At 35.5% G+C, this 23,309-nt stretch overlaps 1 protein-coding gene and 1 long non-coding RNA gene across 51 annotated transcripts in view; one reads left to right on the plus strand and one right to left on the minus strand.

Annotated features, from left to right (window-relative positions):
- Window positions 1-273: 273 nt before the first annotated feature.
- PTPRD (protein tyrosine phosphatase, receptor type D) overlaps window positions 274-23,309 on the minus strand; it is a 1,162,785-nt gene continuing 1,139,749 nt past the window's right edge. For all 50 annotated transcript variants that reach the window (XM_027635107.1, XM_027635108.1, XM_027635120.1 and 47 more), the window contains 7 exons: window positions 18,826-19,111; window positions 18,101-18,279; window positions 16,720-16,846; window positions 15,654-15,779; window positions 11,168-11,322; window positions 7,032-7,167; window positions 274-4,253 (listed from right to left, as the gene is read on the minus strand). In XM_027635107.1, the coding sequence (XP_027490908.1) occupies window positions 4,185-4,253; window positions 7,032-7,167; window positions 11,168-11,322; window positions 15,654-15,779; window positions 16,720-16,846; window positions 18,101-18,279; window positions 18,826-19,111 (1,078 nt within the window). In that variant the 3' untranslated portion in view covers window positions 274-4,184. The remainder of the gene's footprint in view (window positions 4,254-7,031; window positions 7,168-11,167; window positions 11,323-15,653; window positions 15,780-16,719; window positions 16,847-18,100; window positions 18,280-18,825; window positions 19,112-23,309) is intronic.
- Window positions 4,366-21,326, plus strand: LOC113943407. Its single transcript, XR_003526309.1, has 3 exons — window positions 4,366-4,376; window positions 7,949-7,954; window positions 21,223-21,326. It is a non-coding gene; the product is annotated as an uncharacterized LOC113943407 (long non-coding RNA).

Raw genomic sequence — 23,309 nt, forward strand, 5'->3', positions numbered from 1 at the left:
CAAGGGGGTACTCCAGAGGCATGTAAAGTGTGATAATTTCAATTAAATTCATGAAGAATGAGAATTTTTACCAAAGAGTTTGCCTACGCTGGCTCAAAACTTGCTGCTGAAAATGATATATATTTGCTAACCCAAGAATGCATTTTCCACTGTCCAGCAGCTAGTTAAGAAGATTAATGACTGCTTTGTAGCTCCAATTAAACTCCTTTATCACCAAGAGGGACCAAACAAGTTTTGATTTCAAAAGTACTGCTTAAGAAAGAAGACCAGGGCTGCATAACACTGACATTTTATTAGAATTCATCTGTAACAAATGGAACTTGTGTCAGCAAAGAACTGATTTTCATACAGACTTTCTGTTGCCACCAATGTAACGAAGTAAGAAAATAAAAAGCACGCCTTTCATTCTGTAAAACATTTACGCGTACTACTAATTAGAGGTAATTGTATCTTTTTTAACAAGCCATTTTACAAGGTAATTTTTTTAAATTTTTCAGTCTATGCATCCAAAACAAGAGCAAAGAACACAACTTTTTATTATCTTTGTAAAGACACTCCAAGCTTGAATGGCAAAGCCACATAATGGATGGTTATGATGAGACCTGCAGCCTTCTGATATCTGTGGAGTATCAGGGCATCAAGAAAAGAAAAAAAAAGAGAGGCAAAAAAAGAGAAAAAAAGGAAAAAAAAAGAAAAATGGGAGAGAATAAAAGGGAAAAAAAGCAGTTGCTTCTTTAAGTAATTGCAAATTTTTTTTCCTTTTTACATGTTCCGTGTCATTTAAATACAAATAAGTGGATTTTATAAGCAGTTTCTCACAGATGGGTTCAAGTTATAACATTGTTGGGTGTAGAATCAATAGGGCAGTGCATAGTACAAAGGTATATATAGAAAGTGCAAATCTCCTTAGAGGGCCACTCCTTCCCCCAGCCATCCTTTCCACTGTCTAACCACTCAAATAATTTTCTAAAAAGGAGCTAAATTAAACTTCTGTATAAACCATTTTTATATATTTTGTGGGTTTTTTCCCCATTGCAACTAATTACAAAATAGACATAACTACACATATAAACGTAAATAATAGCACCGTATTGGTTATGTTGATGAAACCAATTTTAAGCTTGGGAATGTATGATGTATGTAGACAAAGATGCACACAATTTAAATTAACCATAGAATGCACATATAAGAATACAGAAAGTGGAATGCACATCAATGATGCTAAGAGTTATCTTAAGAAACACAAACCCTAATAGGAGTATTTAGTCGTAGAACAGTTTTCCTCACAAGTTGGTTCTGCTTTTTTGTATTTTTTTTTTATTCCCTTATTTTCTTTGGAGCTTGCAAGATGGTCTGCTAGGGAAAAATGTGCTGATCCTTTTACAGATCCAGTATGCAAGAACCTTCCCTAGCCTATGTTTCCAAAATGATACTTCTTTTATTTTTGTGTTTATCTGATTCCCTATACTTGAGCTGAAGAACATAACCACATTACATAACCTGGCACTTCAATAATTACTTTAAAGTATAAATCAAGAAAGAAGAAGAGAAAGAAACATAGTGCACATTCTTCTCTGGTTCAGATGTAAGTTATAGAATCTCATTCTGAGGTAGCCTTCTATAATACTTCTATTCTTATATATATATATATATATATATATATTTGTTTTGTTTTTTTGGTTTGTTTTTTTTTTTTTTTTCATTACAAAAGTGCTCAAATACAATTGCTGAAGTTTGGTCTTTCATATTTTTCTTTCTGCTAGCAGGGAAAATTTGAAGAAGAAAAAATGTTGAGATCACATTGACAAGCCATAGCAATGCTCCTCTTTGAAACCTCAAAGAAAGAATTCCCTTGATACTCATGTACTGACAATGGCAGAACACACAATGGAAACCGAGGTCAATGTAAATGGCATCCTATAAAGAGTCTCAAAAAGTACTTTTTGCTGTTTACAAAATTTTCCTTGTTTCCTGGAAGAAAATCTACTGTCATTCTCCAATATGTCCTGGGGGCTCAGTCTTGCTAGCCTTACATGAACCTTCCCACTGAAAGCAATGGTTTGACTTTAGCAATCTGTTGACACAAGTGAATAAGCAGGACTTGGCCCAAAATAAATTTAAAAAAAAAAAAAAAGAAAAAAAAAAGATGCACTGCTGATGTCAACTACTGCTACTGTACCGCTACATCTCTGTAATGATAATACTATAACCAGTGACACAGTGGGTTTGAAAAGCCAACCAGAAACAGATTTTCAATTTGTGGGCTGGTCTGTTATTGGAAATATGGAAAGATAAAGGGCCTTGACTACCTATGTGTTTTGGGTTATCATTTATTACCATCCATACTTGATTAGAAACCGGAAATGCATATTTTTCAAAATTGTCTGGTACATGTATTAAAACGTTTGAAACAAATAACAGAGATATAAACAAACGGAACTAAATACAAATGAAGGCTAACTTAAAGAAATGCTATTCAAAATAGGCATCAAATATAAGGCACTCTAAATGTAAAATTAAAATAAACCCCAGCATCCCCAAATAATGCTGTATGCCACAAAACGTTTGATTTCACAGAGCAATATGTGTTTGGCTTTGCCCTGTTACATAGGATAAATGTAAATTATATAGCGCACACTATAGACAGTATACTATTGAATACAATTTTAAAACATCTTAATACCTATTATATTACAACATTCTCCCCTCCTAAAGGGATATGCACTGACCTTTCCCACATGCACACCTCCTACATTTAATAATATGATTTCTTATTGCACTATAGTGTTACAAATATTGAACTTCACTTGAAGCCTAAATCACATACTCTGTGTGCGTGTGTGCATGTGTGTGCATGTGTATGTGTGCATGTGTGTGTGCTCAAGTGGACATGTGGACAGAAGTACTATTTGGGAGAGAGATGATGTTCAAATATCAATGATGTGCATTCCTCACTTCCCTTTGAAACAAAGGTTTATGGACCTTAAAAATGCAGAGATGATCAAATAGTAGTTTGATATAATTGTAGTATGCTGAAAAAGTTTCCCAATGTTTTGATAAATCCAGGCATGTAAGAATTGGTATGTTTATATGCATGTGTGTGAACATCTATCCATCTGTATCTCTGTAACTATACAGAGTCAGACAGGGGCAGACAGTAATACATAACATATATATATATAAAAAGAGAGGGGGTGTGAGTGCGCATGTGCATATGTGTGCGTGTGTGTGTATGTGCTAGCAGCATCTTTATACTTTGCGCCTCCCTGTTGATTCCAAAAGAAACCATTTTGATTTAACTGATTACAATGAATATTTTCTTAAAGAAAAAAACCCCACAAATAAAACTATAAAATTAATATCTAACAAGACTGTGGTACTGTAGGACTGCACAAAAATGTGCAAATTTTCAAAGTATTTAATATTTCTACAGCACGATATTACAGATAACAGTTCTACAGCTTAAAAAAAATCTACATTATTTAAACAAAAATATTAACAGTTATGCAACCTTTTCTTTAATTCACTTCATTGAATGATAAACTCTTGTTAAAAAAAGGAAAAAGTTTACACAGTTAAAAATGAAGCACAGGTCAGCAGTATCTTTACAATACTAAAAAACTAAATCAAGGACTTTCTTTTTAAACATTCCCACATTTTCCCTAAAGTGTTATGATGAGCATTATGATGGGAAAGGGTGATGTTGAAGTAAAGAGTCCGTTTTGTTTGAGAAGCCAGGACCCAACCTTGCAACAAACATCTTGCACTGAACTGCAGTTCTCAAAACTCCTCTTTGCAATAGCATGTAATCCTGAACAAGATGATAATTTTTTTTTATTAATTTCCTCTTCCCTTTAACTTCAACCAATGTTGAACCCTTGAGGTATCTGTATATGAGATCCTTCAGACGCCTCAGTGGTCAGGATTCTTTTATTATGGTTAGGTTATTAAACTGTGAATTCTTGGTCCACATGGAACAGTTGTTGTTGGGTGGGGTTTTTTTGTTGTTTTTTTTTGTTTTATATATCCCCAATATTTTTGTTCATTTTTTTAAATTTATTTTATATATCCCCAATAATTGCTCCTTAGCTAAGAGTTAAGAAGTACTTCTAAAGCACATTGTATGGCTCAGAAGCGGCTCTCTGGATCTTAAAGGGCCTGCAATAAAAATCCACAATGGGTTTTTATGTTGCATAGTGATCAAAGCTGCCCAGATATTCCAGTGCGGCTCGATAGCAGAACTGGTATTGATCCTGGAAAGAAAGATAGAAAAAAAAAGCATCAAAAAGTCAGCTTTTTTGGTTGGTTTTTAGTTTCCTTCAACTAAAAGCGAATACTTTGTGGCTACAAACAAATACACCACAGAGACATATGCAGTTCAGCAATGTTCACTCGCTAACATCAACAGAAAACAACTGTGAGTTACAACAGATGAAGATAGACACTCATTTAATGCAATAAAATTTTCCACAGATTGCAGCTTATTTTTGTGCAGAGATTATATACTCAACTACTGACTGTTTGTTATTCTGGATTAAAACAATATCAGCATAAAGCTTTCTTCTGATAGGAACATGCTAAGGCACTTTTTCCCCATATATTTGAAAATAAGTAGCAAAATAATCTATTCTACAGCAAACACAACACACTACGTGATAAAGTTCATCAGAGTCTTAATATGGAACGTCATATGGAAAACCATTAGCTTAAAATTCATGTTAAGTAAGCAAAGGGAATCCCAACCTTTCAGTTATACAGGCTTTGATGAAGATGTGAAGATACCTTAAGCCTATGGCAAGAAAAGGGGCTAAAAGAGAAATATGCAGCTAAAGTACCTTATTCACATAAAACAGACTGCATTTCAACCTATGCCTGAAAGAAGAAAGAATTTTAGTGTGGTGAGAAATTTGCTTATAATTTGCTGATGAAACCAACATTTGGTATTTTGTGTTTTTCTCACCTCCATAAAGCAGTCCTTTTGCACAGTTATGTTATGTTGCACACTTACACTAAAATGGAACATCTGTGTCCTCGTTTGCCACTGCCACTCAGGGTTTAAATGGTAAAAAAAGAAAAAAAGGAAAAAAAAATAAAAGAAATTGCTACAAAATATCAAGGACGCCTGCCTATTTATCTGATAGTGTTGTGTGTTAACCCTACATAGGTTGCACTTGTTAAGGTAATAATTAAAATTCTTGTGGAGGCCAGGAAACTAATCAGATATTTGTTTCACTGAGATGGTGTGATCACTAATTTTTCATTTCTGTTAGTTGGAATAATTGGAACAGTGGTAGAATGCATTACACATATACCTAAATTATAAGTGTATGTGTGGTCCACATGGAGTTCAAGTGCTTTGTTGAATAAGGATTAGATTTCCTGGCAGTTTATACCACTGAACAAGAGATTTGTTTTCCTCAGAATCCTGAAAGAAATGAGTACACAACACTTCTGCTTGCAGCAGTGAGGATGAAGGGTGCGTACAGAAATAAATCAAAGCAGGGGGAGGGAGAATATATTGCGGAATTGAACTCTGCATTTGTCAGGTAGGCTCAAAGAAGCATAGCTTTTCTGTATACTGTAGTTATTTCTTGGAGCTAAAAATGACAGAAAGCAGTCATTTTTCATTTTGCTTATCCAGAAAAATGATGATAATGGAAAAGAAATGGAATTAACTCTTCAGTTTGGTCACAGTGATTTGCTTGGCTAACTGACAAGATTAAAAATAAGTATCTGTATTTTTCATATAAGTTTTTATGAAGTTGTCTTTTTAAAAATAGGACTACCCAGCTTCTATTGAACAAGTTTAATTTTCTTAAGGGAAATGGTAAACTCTGGGGAACCATTTTAAATTTCAGAGATTGTAATTTAAAGGTCAGTGTCAATCAAATGATGCTAAATAAATGTATGACCCAAAATGTTTCCCTTCTCTTGCCCTTTTTCTTGGTTTTCCTAACCTATTGCCTCTGGCTTAGTTCAGGTCTTCTGCTCAGAAATTAAAGTATAAATTAAGCAGAGCATTAACTGATAATGTTTAGACATTCTTTATAACGTGACACATGTAATCAGTTGATACTGCTTATCCCTTTCTTTATTTCTCTATGCCACTCTTGCTAGCACAGAAATTATTTACATTATAGCTCTGAACACGGAATTTACCATTATGATTTTCAGGCCAAACAGCCACTTGCTTGGTGACACAAAGCCAAGAAAAACATGAAAATAATACAGCATCAGTCTGAAAACATGATCAAACACCTAGTTCCCAGAACAACAACAACAAAAAAATCAGTGGATCCACCTGCAGAAATGATTTGCCACCTTCTTTATCACTACACATTTCTGTCAGGAAACAGTGCTCAAATAAAAATGGGTGATACTTCACAAATGGTTTTTCTCAACTACCATAACTTAAGATCCACTATTGAAATGATTTTTCTTCCCCAGCCTGCAGTAACTAGTGCTGTAATAGGAAACAAGTCCTTGTAGTACCTTTAGGGCAGAATTTACCCTGTAGTCATATGGTCATTATATGACTTCAGATACAAATGTAAGCACATTTTATACAGTCTCAAACTGTGTATTTTTTTGTAATTGTGTAAATACCACTTGCCACTGGCTGCCGCACGAGAGAAGCCCCGAATAAAAGATACGAGGACTCCCTGAAACAACATCTCAGCCTTGGCCATACTGATCACCATAACTGGTCTACTCTGGCCTCCAATTGGGAGGTCTGGAGACACACCATCTATAACGCTGCTGATGCTTTTGAGAAACCACGCAGGATCACTCTCGAGGAGAAAAGACAACGCAGAAAGATTCGTGCCCTGCAGAATATACTGCCTAAGGAGTCTTTCTGCTGTGCCTTTTGCAACTGGCTGTGCCTGTCTCGTATTGGCCTTTTTAGCCACCAGCGCATTTGTAACAAACGTGGGTAGAGCCCTTCCCAAATCTTCGTTCACGAAGCCCAGCCATGATGTAAATACTGCTTCTTTTCCCTCACTATTGTACATGGATACTGTTTTGCTCACCTCTGTCTGTACCATGGCTGGCCGCTGTGTCCGTAACATTTTGACAGTCTGGAAGATGTCTACAACACCTTCGTATCTCATTCTTTCTAATACAATGCTCAGGGTTATGAATACTCCAGTCCTTCCAACACCCGCACTGTTGCAATAAAGGAAAAAAAATAAAAGGAAAAAATGGATGTTAATTTACAGTTAATGCTGAAAGAATTGGCTGACAAATTATCTGTGGTTACAATACACCATATGTGCACAAATTTCTATATGGTGAAAGGCTCACTAAGCAAAATTCCACTGCAAATTACCACATTGCATTCAAAAGAATAACTGCACTCAAGTAAATTTTATGTGCTACTAAGTATGTCTGACTCTTCAGTCTTCTTTGCAAAGTGACTTGGTTTTTCATCCAGATACACAATAATCAGTGCCTGCTGAAGTAAATGAGAACATTTGTTACCAATAACATACCTTGGAAGTGACAAGAGAAAAAGAAGCCAAAATGCATTTTACTGCTTGCTTTACTTTAGCTTGTTCATGTATATACCCAATTTTGCACATTTTCAGTGTGTTATTTTACCTTCTACTTCAAGTTAGAAATAGTGGATGTTCTTAGTGGATATCAATCTTTTGCATGCATACTCCAACTTAAGGGATACACAAAAATCTCAAGACAGCTTTTATTCAAGTCTGGCCATTGATCTTTGCTTTCCAATGCTGATATTCAGATACTATGTCTGTCTTTACCAGTCTTACTTATCTTCTTTGAACATATATGGCTTGTTTGCTCTCTGTTCTATCTTGAGTTTCTGCTATTAGCTTCAATCCTCAAGAAGTGATGAAAATTCTTGTAATAATAGAGGCAATAGCTGTCAGCTTTTAAAATTAAATAATCACCTATTTATAAAGATTACCCTTGGTCAAAGTGAGAGGTAACTGCAGAGAAAAAAAAGATTTTCCAATTCTGAACTTCTGTGTGTGAAAATTAAGCGCTCTGTCATCTTGCTTTTGATATCAATAATTTCACAAGGTTTTCTCCAGGCAGACAAACTTGGGAAGCTGAATATTTATGAGACCTATTCACCAGACGGGAGAGTGGAAGAATATGAACAGAAGGTAAAACCTGAAGAACTCTGAATGTTCATATGAACTATAAGAGAGATCCAGCGAATTCACAAAACTAGTGTGGAAACTGAATGTCCAAATTAACGGTATTTTAGTGTTTGGCCTAGATTAGTGTACTTTTAGGGCTAATAAACATATGCGACTGGATTTATCAATTTTGCTTTCAGATTGCTGAAGCCAAAGGATAACTGACACAACACTTGAGAAAATATCATGCTGTCATTGCTGATTTACCTATATGGGATGACAGCAGGTCTGGACATCTAAAGCAATTGCAGTGTAAGCTCTCCTTTCCCTCATGAGGTAAATTAGAAAGACAATATTTAAGAAACATCCTGAAATATCCTGGAAATACATCGTTGGAACCTGCTTGGACTTTACAGAGCTGACGACAGCGTGATATAAACCAAGTAGCCTAGAATGAATAAACCAGCAGAATGAAGGCAGATTACTATTTTATTTTCTCCTTGTTCCTGTTCCTGCTCCACTATTTAAAAACATCCAACAAAAAAGGTATGATTTTCTTAATTGGTGAGAGGACTTCTGGCCTCACATATTAGAAAAGTCTTCATTACTTGAAAAAAATGACTCAGAACTCTTGAATTCAACAAAAGGAAGGAATTTATTTTTTGTCTTGTGTTCTTAAGAAATTCAGAAGTATCTGGAGATGCTACTTAACAGGGAAGAGAGACTAATATGGAAAGATCTTAATGCCTGCAAAGGTTACTCAGCCTAGAGGGTAGTGCAAAACTAGTTATCAAGTGTGATGTTTTCAGAAAAGCCTGTAGGAAACCGATCCTGTTCCCCTGAGACTGGTCAGCATATTTTAACACCGCAACAGTTCCTATCAAAACATGCTTAGGATTTCTACAGAGTGAAGGTACTACTTCACGATGCAGTATGGTTACAGAAGTTCAAACAGTTAGAAAACAAAGTTAGGATGCTTTAATTAGGTATGAGAAAGTATTGATATTTTTGTAAGGGAGAAGAGATTGTTACTACAAATACATTTTGAATGCATTCTGGGAAAAGTTGGTCTTCCTCACTGTCCAGCTAAAACCTGGAATAAGATGACTATAAATATGTAATATTGGTTGAAGTGAAAATTTTGCTTAAAGGTGAACAATCCTTTGCTCTCTCAAGTATTTTTAATTATCTGCCTAGTAAGGTTAGAAATTTTTAAATTCAACACTCTGACCTAGTTGTAAAAATGCCAGGGAAGGGGAAAATTTAAAATTGTGGGTAGAATAGGTTTACTGTGTAACAGAGAAAGCAAGCTTGTGAAAACTGCAGAGAGGGAAGAAAACCAAAAGGAAGTGGCACTAGCAGAGTTTTAATTCACTTTAAAACTCATCATGGTACAAACTGGAGGCATTATTACAGTAATTCTACCGAGACTAGGAAAGTGCAGGTGTCCAGGATCTTGTGCTTCCTGAAAGAAACAAATAAACTTACTAGTTTGCTAGGGACAGCTCCTACTTATGTAAGTTGACTAACACTGATAGTGATGATCAGCATTACCAGTCCCTTAAATGATGATAAAGACATTTAAAGACCAAGCCCTGGATAGTTACACCAGATTTGACTGTTTCTACAAAAGTCAATGGTACGAATCTCCATAATTTTAGCATGAAAGATCCTATCCATTTGGAAGGCATACATAACATACTGCAAAAGTATTCATTGCAGTCACAAGCGGACAAGTTTGCATGGTACAAAGAACTTAGAAGAATAACATCACTTTGCTTTCTTATCTGCATAAAGGCATAAATATTGCTTATTATTCCTGTGCTCTCAAAACTCATTAATGTTGAAGAATAAGGCTTATTCTTATCAGGATTGTCCTTCATTTTCCCCTGCCAAATAAATCCCAACCACTGCTCTGCAATGCTATTCTCCTAGTGGTCCATAAAAAATTTTAGGCACTCAAAAAAAGTAGGATTCAAGTAGTCCAGTACATTTATTATGTCAGTCCGTCCCCTTCATGATTAGGGGATCATGAAGAACTCAACTTGTAGTTGCTCCTGACTTTGGAAGGACGAGAATCTCTCTCCCTCTGTACATTCATAGACTCTAGAAAACTCATTCGCTTTGTGTTTACGCTAGTATTGGGGCATTACTTGGCTTGCAGTAAGGACCTGGAACTTGTATCAGTATTTTGTACCTCTGTTATATAAATAATAATATTTAATCTCCCCAAAATAATTTCATATTACAAAAATGACTATCTAAAATCCTAATGGAATTTATAGAAAACAATTTATTAAATAAGAGATAAAGGACAAAGATATTATTTTTGTCCATCTGCTATGGAGTCTAGAAAGAGTCTTTCTTACTGTAAAGAAAATAAATAAAAAATACAAGAATATTAAAAAGCCCTGCAAGCTGTTTTCATCTGCATATCAACTGTAAAGGAATTGAGCGAGGTCATCACATCAAAAAATGAGCATTAAGTTCTGAAGGTAGAACTCATCAACCCAAACCTCAATGATTTTTTGACAGGCAAAGTTTCTAAACACCACTTTCTATTCCATTCCCTTTCTTGAGATACCATTTTTAATTGTATCAAGATGAGTCTTGATAGCTACTAATGTGCTACTGAGGTGTAACTAGCTTGTTTGCGGGTAATAATCCCCACAAAAGTAACAGCCTTGCTTTTAATTTCCAGTGGAAAAAATATCAGATATAGCAGCCTGTGATAAGGCTCTTCCTATGCCTTCTGTGTGCAGCATTGACCCGATTGCTTTTACACTGCATTAGAGACATTTATAAGTGAAGAAAAAATCATGGGCTTCCACATATTTCTAAAAAACATTTCTGTGCAAACAGAATATCACAGAGTAGTTCCCACTTTGTAAAGCACTTCATTGTGTTCCTTTTTAGATCTTCTATTTGAATACGTTTTCTGATAGTTCACCTTTGAAATTCTTTTTAAATATATACCTTTGTCAAATTCAGCAATCATGTTTAGAAAAAAACCAAATCTGCATATCAGTTCTTTTTAGGCTTTGTTTACTTACCTGCAATGAACAGAAATTGGTCCATCCTGACCAAATTGCTCTTTTGTTTTATGCACTTGGCCTATGAAGTCAATAAATCCTTCTCCAGACTTTGGCACTCCTTGCTCTGGCCAGTCAGTGAACTGGAACTGCCTCACTGTTCGGGACTGTCCATCCTTTAACAAAAGACACAAATAATGTATCACTACAGCATATTGCAGTCAGTCAGCTTGAAGTCAGTCAGCCAATAATCATAAAGACAATCACAAAGCAAGGACATTGAGAGAAGCTGAGGAACGGTTAAGATTAGATTTATGAAAATTCTTTCAATTGCAGTACTGGATGGAGCTTTTGTAGACACTGGTCTGGATGTGTAGTTTCATTAATGGCATTGCATGGATTCCCTTCTCCACTGCATAGGAGAGTTGTCAGACAGTCTGTGTAAAAAGTGTGTCTGAGGCTAAAGGCAAAAAAACTCCACCAGGTTATATGACTTTTCTGGTAAGTTATGTTTTGATTTCGGCGGACTGCAAATTCCTTTAAATACAAATCAAGAAGAATAAGGTCATCCAATCTGACTTTCCATTTCCTAGATGGCAGGAATATCTTTACTGATAACACTTGTTTAATCATTGCCCTCCTTGCATATGGTATTTTAACAGTATGCTGCTTTCTATGATGTGGACATTTCGCCTGAAAGAAGACTGGTTGAAACAAGCCAGTTGTTTAATAAACTACAAATTTCCCTTCAATAATTGTTAATTTAATTCATGAAACATCTTGGAGTCAGTTAAAATTGAGAAGAAGGGCTTACTTTTTCAAAACAAGCCATCTGAAGCTCTTCATTCCCTGTGGTTAGGAATACCATTGTTTAAAACTGCAGAATACTGCAGCATGATTATTTTTTATAACAGGGCCACTGGAATTATTAAGTGCTGACTTCTGGTGTATGTCTATTCAATGTTTAAAAAGTAAGGACACAGAAAAAATGCAATACAAATGGATAAAGTAAATTTGTTCTGCATTTTCAAACACTGTGCATGATGATTTTGACACTGTCAATCTGTACAGCTGAAATACTTAACAGCATGGGCATATGGGCTATGGATGTTAACTGGTGCCTCTGGACATCATGTTTCCTAAGCATTCACCCTGCCATGTCTTCAAAATGGTCTTCTATTAAGTGAAACTCATGAAAAATTGAAATAATTACTGGAGATTCCCCCCCAAAAGCAACAAGTTATGCTGGAGGCAAGAACAATCTTTCTCTTTTTGTCCCTCTACCACAAACACTCAGTTATTACAGATCTTTGAAATGAAATAGAAGGGATTTTAAAAATAACCAAAAGAAAATCCAATAGTTTGCTTCTGTGTTTCCTCTGGTATTGTGGGTGTTTGCCTCCTATGTCTCAGATGAATAAGGAAAAAGAAAAAGCATGTGTGTGCCAGGCACTGCTCCGTGAGAGGACACACATACTGCCTACTTCCACTAGACCACTGTGACAATTCAGTAATCTATTTCTGTGGTATGCCTTTCACCAAATAAAAAAAAATGAAATGTTTAAAAACATTCACCCAATTTGATTTCTTGTGGTCATCAACAAAAAGAACAAATATTTCCTTCCAAAATAACATTTTCTTAATATAAACTTCTCTAATCATGGTCTCTGTGATCCCATTTTCCTCCATGAACAAATAGCCTTAGGCACATGACATCAGTTAATCAGGAAGACATAGCAATAGGTTGATTCCCTACAAGATAACCTTTCATTCTTCTAAAGTAAAGAAACAAAACCTGAAATTTTACTTACTTGCAACAAGTCGGTTACGGAGATGGGAACTCTTCAGCAATTTCACACCCTGATAGGATTTATACTATAGTAACAGTAACTTTTTTGGGGTAGAAAAGGTAAGAAAGACACCACCTTACTTAAGTCCAGTCTGTCATTGCGAAGACCACACATTTCTATGTGATAAATAGATTTAATGGTAAATATTTGGTTTTGTGTTTGTCTAAATCAATTGTATTTGTATGCTTCATGATTTTAGTCACTTAATATCCCAATACAAGTCTATGAAATGACAATAACTTCTGTTATTTAAAGTATTTTAATGAGCAGAGAAGTAAAGTTATTTAGTCTATGTCTATAGCTTTAAAGCACATTGAGAACTGATCTACAATTTCTTACAGTTCCCTCTGCTACTGACATTATAAACAGTGCTGACTTCTTTTAATGAGATTTTTGCCAACAGCAGTCCAAATACAAATGCCAAATTTTATTAAAATCTTTACTTTCAAATATTGTGACAGTTTACCCAGTTAGTTATCAAAATAAGTGCTTTCAGATACCTATGTGGCATAGAGGGCTTTTAATGTATAATCCTATTTATTGGCTGACTGTTTGGATTTCTTCTTGTTCCTCACAGGGGAGCATTGTCTTTTGATTAGGCTGCAGAATTTTTAACACTCTCTTACAGCCACCACTAATAGTTTAGCTTTAAATGAGACTGGTCCACCACATTGACCTCTCCAGTTTACAGAGAAAGTGAGTACAAAGCAGTTAGAAGCAGTAGATTGAAACAGTTACAGAGGTCAATTTCACTGTACAACAATTCACAGTTCAGTTTCAGAAATAACAGGGAATTCCACACCAAACACTTGCTGCTGGCACCTGCAAAGGCAACATGCCTCATTTTTTGTCTGTATGGAATTATTGGTCAGCTTGGCTCTGCCAGAGCATGGATGGTATTCTAACAGTAGGGACGCTCTTGGAGATGAAAGGGAGAGAGGATGATTACAACCACTACAGCATTTACTCTTCTTTGAATACAACAATTTAGTCAGATGATCTCAATTACTGGGTGTGACAGCCACAAAAGCCAAACTATGGGAAGAATATAATGTACATTTTAGTAAGTAGTTCCCATTTCTTCTGGTAAAGGAGCTACATTTTCCCAGTATATCTAGAAAATTTAGGATGGTACTGTCAGCTCACTGATGACTTTAACAAAACTTTTTAAATTTGAGGAGTAACAATATGTGACAGTAAAATGTCACAATAGGACTGTCAAGGTGCACATATGTTTGACGTTTTAAAAAGAGTTGTATTAATATCAGGTAAAAAAACCCAACAAACTAGTTCTGGTAAATTTAGTTATTTGACCCTTTCAGACTTTCTACTGGCCTGATAGCTGTAAGTAAACAAACTTTCTTAAATATCCTACTTCAATATAAACTCTTGAAAAAACTATTCGGAAATATATTCTGTTTGCAGACACTTCCAACTACAACTGTGGCTTTTTTGTTATAACCATTATTTTGGGATCAGAGCTTGGCAAACTGTGTCACAAAATACCTCTTCCAGCATGAGACAGAACAGATTTTTAATAGGTGATCTATGAAAACTATCAGCATATTTGTAGTGAAATTGGCTTTTACTATCTCTGCTTACAAGTGTGCTTAAAGACTGATGCTGGAAGACTGTTCTCCACTTTTGTGGTTCTTCACAAATAGGTTAGCAAAGCTATGAGTCATAGCTAGATCCTTACTAGATTTCAAACAGAATGAAAATCAGATCCAGAGTGTCTACAGTTTCTGTACAAAAAAACTACACCTAAATCTCATTTGCCAAATAAAAAGGTTCGTATGCTGACTTGGTCAATGACAATACTATCCAGTTTTACTTGATGCTTAGATTAAAAGCAGCAGTCTCTCTAACTATGAGAATGTCTAATATTTTGGATGCTGACTGGCAACTCTTGAGTAGTAACTCACATTATTCCTGGACAGTACATCCGGTTATTTTGATTTCCTACAGAAATGGAGGCTGATAGTGTGTTTTCCTGCCATGTAGACCAAAGTGCTAGAAATGAAAAGTCTGAGAAATGCCAAACATACATTAAAAGTTTATGTATATTTAATCTTATATCAATGCTCAGTTTTGGACTCAGGAATTCAGATAAGAAATGCAGTATTAAAATGAGGATGCTAGGGTCACAGCTGCATGCATCTACTCTGTAGATAAACTAGAGTGCTGAAAATAAAATTATAATGTGCAAAGCTTGTCAGGCTTTTCTTATGAATGTCATTTGCTCTGCAGTTTTAAATCTCAATGTATTAACCTTCATACTCACTCAGCCTAGAGGATGGTGCAAAACAACATATTTACTGCTGTAAGTAGCAGAAACTGTCCTCAGAAATCATCAATGGGGAAATCAGGAAAAAAAGGAAAATGGTTCTCAAATCATCTAATGTATTTTGGCACAAATAGTTCAGAACTTTTCAAAGTTGTGCTGTCCAGATGCTAGATCCGAGTGAAGTCAATTGTTCCTACTGAAAGATCCCATTCATTAATAATAACTTTACCTGCTTTTTTGTTATTGTTTGTAGAAAGTACAAGGGTTTTTTTAAAAACAATAAAATTTAAAAAAAAAGATATAGGGAAAGAAAAAAATGGATATTTTCTTTCAAACTTCTGGGAAAAAGTGTAATGCTATGTCAACTTACCCTTGCATCTGTAACCTTGAATTCCCTCAGAATATACTGTGGCATGTTGTACTCTGCCATTGGATCTACCACAAAATACTGATATCTGGCTGAGCGCTCTGCAGGCCAGTATTGGTGGCATTTTTCCTACAAAATGACAAAATATAATACATTTCCTGTTACTTGAGAGCACTAGCATAAGTCAGTATAAACCTTTTCTTACTCAGTTAAGTGTAATGTTCATGATAAGTGCCATTACTGAGAGGAACATGAGATGCTCATGTTGATGAGAACATTAAATTACATATGTAGAGTAAAAGCTTATCTTTAATATGAGATTGCAGAGGTGTTGTCCCTGGTCACTGTGTTAGCTGAACTTGTTTACACATCTGCTCAGTTTTATCATCTATTAGTGACAAGAGCTATGCATAGTCTAATTTTCAACATACATTTTTTTCCTCGATTTAAATCTTGAGACCACCTTCAGCTTTCTTTCTTTTTTCTTGTTGAAGCAAGCTGCCCCAGTTTCAGTCAAGACTCTATCTCTGCATCCACTAGCCATGTCCTGAATAATCTCTATTCCCTCATATACATGGCCTAACTCAGATTTCACTTATTACATGCCAGCTTTATCTTGATTTAATCCTGTCCAAACAGTAAACTGCTTGCCTCTTTCCAGTACACAGAGTGTCAATGGAATGAGTTTAGAACTCTAAACTGGGTGCTGAAACTTTACCATTCAGCACAGAACATGCTTTCTTTTAACACTGTTACAAGGAGACCATGCAAAAGTTTCCAAATAAGAAATAATCTTTCTTTTTCAGTAGACAGCTTTCTCTGCATGCTTTGGAATATCAGCATGTAGACTCAGTTGCCGAATCTCATTGTGTCCCACAACAAAATCCTGTGTCTAGTTTGTCCAGTCAATAGATTGGAAAACCTTATAGCTAGTGACCAACAAGCCCACTGATATTTCAACAGAAGGAACCTAAACTCTCTTTTTTGGACACTACCAACAATGAAATATTTTAATAAAAAGAACTGCTATAACCAACATCTTAGTAAAGGAATTTAGAGCAGTACTTACTCTGCCCATTTCTCGTAGCTTAGTGAGCATGACCACAATTGTAGAATTATGCTCCCAGAGCATTCTCCAGAAGTCTTCAGTGGTTTCTGCTAAAGGACCCTGTGTAGCTATGTAAGCTTTTTGTTGTCTGTGTTGGAAAAAAAGTAAATTAATAATAATATTTTAATGAAAAAATAAATTGATACCCATGTCCTCTGTTTTTATGTAAGAATTATCTAGGGGGAAAATGTATATAGTATTAATAACAAGCACATTAAAGCCTTATTATGATTGTTTAAGCAAACTACGGATTTTTATTTTTAGAACTTTGAGAGGAAAATTACTCTGTTAATATTATGATGTATGTCTTTATCATTATTATTTAAATTTTAATGCAACTCTAATTGCTCAATTTGGTGTGCTGTAAAAAGCACTTAAGAAACACTTAGTTGTGCTGGTTCATTTTGCAGAAATAACTGTCTAACAATCTATTAAGTTTAAGAATTACAGGATCAGGCAGTTTCTTTATTAACTCCTCTTCAACAATCTGATGCCTCCAGCACAAGTAAGGCAGGAAGGGAATTTGGGAATGGAGTGTACTACCTTTCCAGGCCTTAATATTCTACCAGTGGAAGCTACTACCAAGCTGTTAAAAACCCCGGGATCAGCAGCTTTATGAGATGATGACCAGTTCTTGTTCTCACTTCTTTCAATCAACAGAAACACCTCTGTGGGTGATAGTGGGTGATTGGTTGTTTAGAGTTACGAACAGAGGCTCAGAAAATGATTTCTGTGGATAGGATACTTAAGTACACCTAAACTGCCTTAGGGAAACTATACCACTTCTCCTTTATGCCTTCCTCTACCAGCTGCTTGAGTCAGAGGAGGGCATATTGCTCTAAGTTGTCATGAAGATGCTGATGGGCAACACAATTGCTTGTGCATAAAATGGTGGTTAGGTCAAGTCTTGGCCAGGGTTAAAAGATCATAGGTTATAACCTTGATACACAGACTCTATCTCCTGTATGTTATTTCTATGTATTGTTTTAAGCAGAATAATTGTGAAGAAACAGAGGTTCCAAATCATGAATGTGCTTAAAATCTCAGTATCTTTCAGTATGTAAAGCATACTGGGAGTTCTCTGTGGCTTAAAGATAGGTAAAAATATAATGTTTAAGATTGTAATTTACAGAATTTTTCTGTATTGTATGGGGTAAAAATCTAGACCTTTTATTAAAATTCTAAAAAACACCCAAACATGGCAGGCACAGATAATAATGAACACTAATTTTCAATATTATACTAATTTTCAATATTAAGTTTTGTTATTTTCAATATAATTACATAAACAATTCTGTAAACTTTTAAAACAGTCCATATGAGAACACATCACTGTTAGTACCTGTATCCATCAATGAAACTGGCATTAATATAATCAGAGCCTTCTACTCCTCGGATAGGTTGCAAGCATACCCTTGTGGACTCATATGGCATAATATTGACAAGGCGATTTTTGAATTTATTACATGGAAGATTGGCACTGATGAATCTTGAAGTGTGAGCCTTAGAGCTAGCAAGACGCTGTTGAAAACAGATAAAAAGAATAAGGCTGGGTATAACAAAACAAATGACACTATCAGGTATTATAATCCCTGCTCATTATCCATTAATGAATAATTTCAATTTCAGTTGCTTACTTTTCCATATTCTACTGCATTATATAAATATTTGTAAAGCTTCTTTCAACACCTTATATAAGTTTATGTCTGCTCCATTTATGCATAAGGACAAATTCCAGCATTAAAACACTATGCAAACACACATTTCAAACTATAATAATAATAAAGGAACAGCAGGGTTAAATCACCCTCACTGAATGGTTCTTGTCTGGCCACCCATTGAAGATAGAATTGTATGTTTCAGAAAGAACACTTCCTAATTTAAAATTTTAGTCTGCCAATGTCTTTAGCATTTTATTATATTCCTGGATATATATTTTGGCTATTTTTTTAACATATTAACTAATAAATCTTTTTATATATTACTGGAAACAACTGGTGTAGAACACAGCAGCTCTAGGTGTTATACCATTTAGTTTTGGTTACCCGCAGCATAGAATCCCAGTACCTTAAATTCCAGTTCCATTCCTGTGACATTCTCGCCTGTTTCTATCTGTGTCAGCTTCTGGATATACGCATACAGGTTTCTGGCTGGCACTTCGGTATTTCCACATGTCACTGCTTCCAGCAGTGCATCATGGATAAAGATGTATTGGTCCTCAGTTTGAACCATGTAATTCCTCTGTGCTCTCATTAGAGTTACGTGGCCATAAATATCTACAGTCTTTTCATGCTTTATTCGCTCTAACATGGCATCTATCACAATGAAACAGCCAGTCCTGCCGACTCCAGCACTAAAAGAAATGAACAACGGAGAGAGAACATGAAGGACTTTTTCAGTCACTGTGCTTACTTTCATGTCATTCAAGTTTTAAAGTTTTGTAACACTGATTTGAACTGCACATTTTTCTGAATATGAACATAAGATTTTATGAAAGACATTGGTGCCCTGAAACAAGCTAACTCCTTAAACGTCCATTGCAAGTAATTGAGAATGTGGAATGCTTTTATATGAGATCTTTGCACGCTGTGGTTTCAGGCTTAACTCTAATAGAAACAGAACACATTGCAACATGTTCTAAAAATATATATTTTATAAAATATAAATTTCCAATTCTTAGTAAAGGAAATTACTGGAGATGATGAATGCTCTAAGAATTCAAGCTTTGTCTGTAGAATGATTTCTAACTCATTAAACATGGCATTCTGTTTATAGAGGTGAATTTATTGGCAAAGAATAATGTTACAGAAAATGAGTCTTATATATTTCCATCATGCTCTGGAGGTAAACTTTCTACCCCTCTCCCAACTCTGCCAATGGGGCTCCTATTAACACTGTTTGTTCTGTCCTCTGCTCTTTCATTTAGCCAGGACATACTGTTAGACTTTGCAATGCAGACTCTCGACTACACAGTTGTGCTAGCCATAGGCTGGGGAAATCCACCGGCTGTTTGGACAACAACTGTTCTGAATCAAATCAGATCGTCTTTTGGCAGCCACATGTTAAGACTGAACTTAAGAAGTTTTGCTTCAACTACTTCCACGCATTTAACTATACAAAACACAAGTGTCGAGTGTAATGGGCTTTGCATATGTGTTTTCTCTCCAGGATTACATCATGCCTGTAAGAATGAATGATAGTTTCAGGCCTCCTAAATGCTTAACTGTTTTCAGCTAGTGACATGAAATGCAGTATGTAGTATAGTAAGCAACAGTTTATAAACCTTCAAGATACTGATATTAGCTAAGACAAGGATATTTAAGAACATCACAAACTGCAATTTTTTTAAAAGAAACAGAAAGAAACAAAAATAACTACAACTCGGCTTCTAGAGGACAATATATAAAACCCAAAACTTCTCACATATTTTCTTGAGATATTAAATATCTTAAGTCCATCTTGAAATTGATAAGCAAGGTTAAACATTTATTTCTTGCATGACATCTTAAGAATCTTTGCCAGCTACCAGCTAACTGCATTTACTTACAACTAAATCAGAAATAAGTACAGAACAGAAAGATATTTTATCTCACACAAGATAAGTTTTGTTTCTGAAATTGCCTATTTGTATATTGTTAATCATGTATTCCTACCACCAGCTAGTCTTCCAAGAAGCAGATTCCCTTCAAACAGCTGAAGACTTTTGCTAGCAGACCAAATGCATCAATGTCAGCTTTCTTACCTGCCACTCTGACAAGTATTAATCAATATTCTGTGTTTAAGAAAACTTACCAATCAATGACATTCATCAATGGGAGTTGTAGAGACGGAAAATACAAAGAGAAATAAAATGATGGCTATCCTAAACAGTAGTTAATTTACTTTTATAATTAAAGCTCTGCATTCCAGGAAAACTTGATGGCATTAACATTGCTAATAATCAGGAAGAAAACCTCAAAAAGCTGTTGCACTATTCCTTTGGGTTTTTTTCTTATAACGGCAATGAAATCAACACAAGTAACATACGTTTGTATGTCAGATTGGTTAATATCAAATTTTAAATAATTCTTCAAATGACTACTCTTCACATTCAGTTTTTATCAGCATAACAAGTGCTGGCCAAGTGACAAATATGAAGGTTTGACAGTGCAGATGTTCTCAGTAAAATCTCGAATATGGTTCTTTTTCCTATCATGTATTAATGAACTGCTGTTCCAGAACCATGTTTATAACTGGATATGCCATTTTCCAGAGGAAACATTAAAAAGTTGACTGACACCTGCAGACTCCAACTGCAAAAGTCCACCCAATAAAAGGCTTGTACCTTCAGCTGGAAAAGGCAATTTTCAGTTCTTCTTTTCATGTCTTGTATTATCATTTATATATTTATTCTTCCAATAAGTAAATTCAAACAGGAATACTTATTAACATAGTCTAGCACAGAAGATATTTTATAGTTTACAGATTGTCCTAGTTAGGACAGTTGAGACCAGTTCATCACTGGATGGGTGTAACCCAAAACTGTGTATTCTATAGCCTTCCATGCCATTTCCCAGAAACCGTTATCAATGAACCATTTACACTATCTGCACATGGAGCCTGACTCCTCAGGCTATAAACTGGGTGCTAAGAGGCCTGTGAGATACGAGTTGCTCTTGTCCTCACACCCATTAAGGAACCCCCCGCCCTGAGGGAGGTACTGAGCATTCCTGCCTGAACTGGAGGATATATAATCTTGGAGTCTTGGGACCTTTTTAACCACTTGTGGGATCCAGAGGAAGACTGCAGACCACCGCTCTCAACCAGACTGTAGATCACTGCTCTCAACCAGACTGCAGATCACCGCTCTCGACTGAACTGTAACCACCACTTTTCAACCAGACTGCAACCATCACTCTCGACCGGACTGCAATCACCACTCTTGACCAGACTGCAACAGCACTCTCACCAACAGGTTTTCCCCTCGCCTTTTCCTCTGGACTCAGGGGACCCAAACAACACCACTCTGTTCATGCCCCAGGGTGCTGGGTTATATATTTGGGGTTTGTGGGTTAAAACCAATTGTTTGTCTGTAAAATCATACTTATTGTATTATTTTATTAAATTGTTATTCTGACTTATAATCTCTCTTTTGAGTTGAGTTCATTTCCCCTGCTGGTTTACCTTTAAACCAGCACACAGGTCTATGCAGTGTTTGTAACAATCATGACACCAGACTCAAACACATTACTGTGCAGTAATTTCATGATCAGGATAGAGGGGCTGACACCCTACATTTATTAAGGCATTTGGCTTCAGTGGCTCCTGACACACTTATCTCTGGATCATTTTATCCAGCAAGACATTTTACTATTTTAAGGCATTCAGGACTTTCCAATTCTGCCTGTTATAAATGAGCTGTGTTGTCTACAAGACTACCCTTTCCACATAAAAATGGAACCAACGCCATGAAGATTTCAACTTTTCCTCTTTGAAACATGCCTTCCCAATACCTTCTAACTCTAAATTACAATAGCTCAGTATATAAAAGCAAGAAACTATCATATCTTTATTCCCTGTTTCTCCTTCTCTTCTGTCACACAGACTTCTTAATATAGCATGATACACTGCTGGGAAGCCATGCAGTTTGAATTCTCACTAATAAATTACTGAAACATAAAAAAAAAAAATAAATCCCTGTGTACTGTCTGCTAACCATGATAATTCAGCTAATAAGAATCATTTCACAAATTAATTCCACCTTTGTTATTGACTTTCTTGCCCTTTTGGTTTTCCTCTTCTGGTGTTACTGTCAAACTTAGAATTTAAAAAAAATAACCTTTCATTTCAGCTAGTGAAAGGTATGGTTGTGTTTGTAAGCTGAAAACCTAAGGAATCTATTACTAGGAAACTGTTATTGCTTAAAATATTGTCGTTTACATTATTGTAACATTTGTTTTCAATTTCTAAAAACATGACTAACTCAGTCCCATGAGCTGAAACATGCTTAATGTCCTGTGATGCAATACAGTTACAATTCACAAAAAGAAAAATGAAGAGGCATAAGGGGGCCATTCTGCATTAAAATCACTGTATGGATGTGTTAAAGGTTGGCTTTTGTGATTAATTTGTAGCTGTTTAAATGATGACCCTTTACTGATATTTCAGTGGTTTGGCAAAAGAAGGCAGTGTAATTACCAATATTCACAGATCATTTAATTGGAAGCAAAGACAGTAAAACATGGACCAAAAATCATGTAGGACATTTTTGACTCATATCAGGGGAAAATTTTATTGAATATTACTGTTCAGATTGAATGAAGCCTACATTTTTAAACTGAAAGTACCTAAAATTGCTTGTGATATGGGAAATATATAAAAAGCCTGGATTTTATTAAGGAAGTTCATGTGATTAATTAGATTCCCACCCCACAGAAATTCTGTAGTAGTTCTGACAAGAGCAATATTTATTTTTCCCTTTTCCTATTAAGAAATTAGAACAGAATTGAAAATCACCCCTCTGACCAGGAAGCAGCAAAAAAAGCCCCTTATGAAGCCACTGAACATCCTTT

The sequence above is a fragment of the Corapipo altera genome, unplaced genomic scaffold (assembly GCF_003945725.1).
Source record: "Corapipo altera isolate COAL_440 unplaced genomic scaffold, ASM394572v1 61411, whole genome shotgun sequence".
Lineage (NCBI taxonomy): Eukaryota > Metazoa > Chordata > Aves > Passeriformes > Pipridae > Corapipo > Corapipo altera.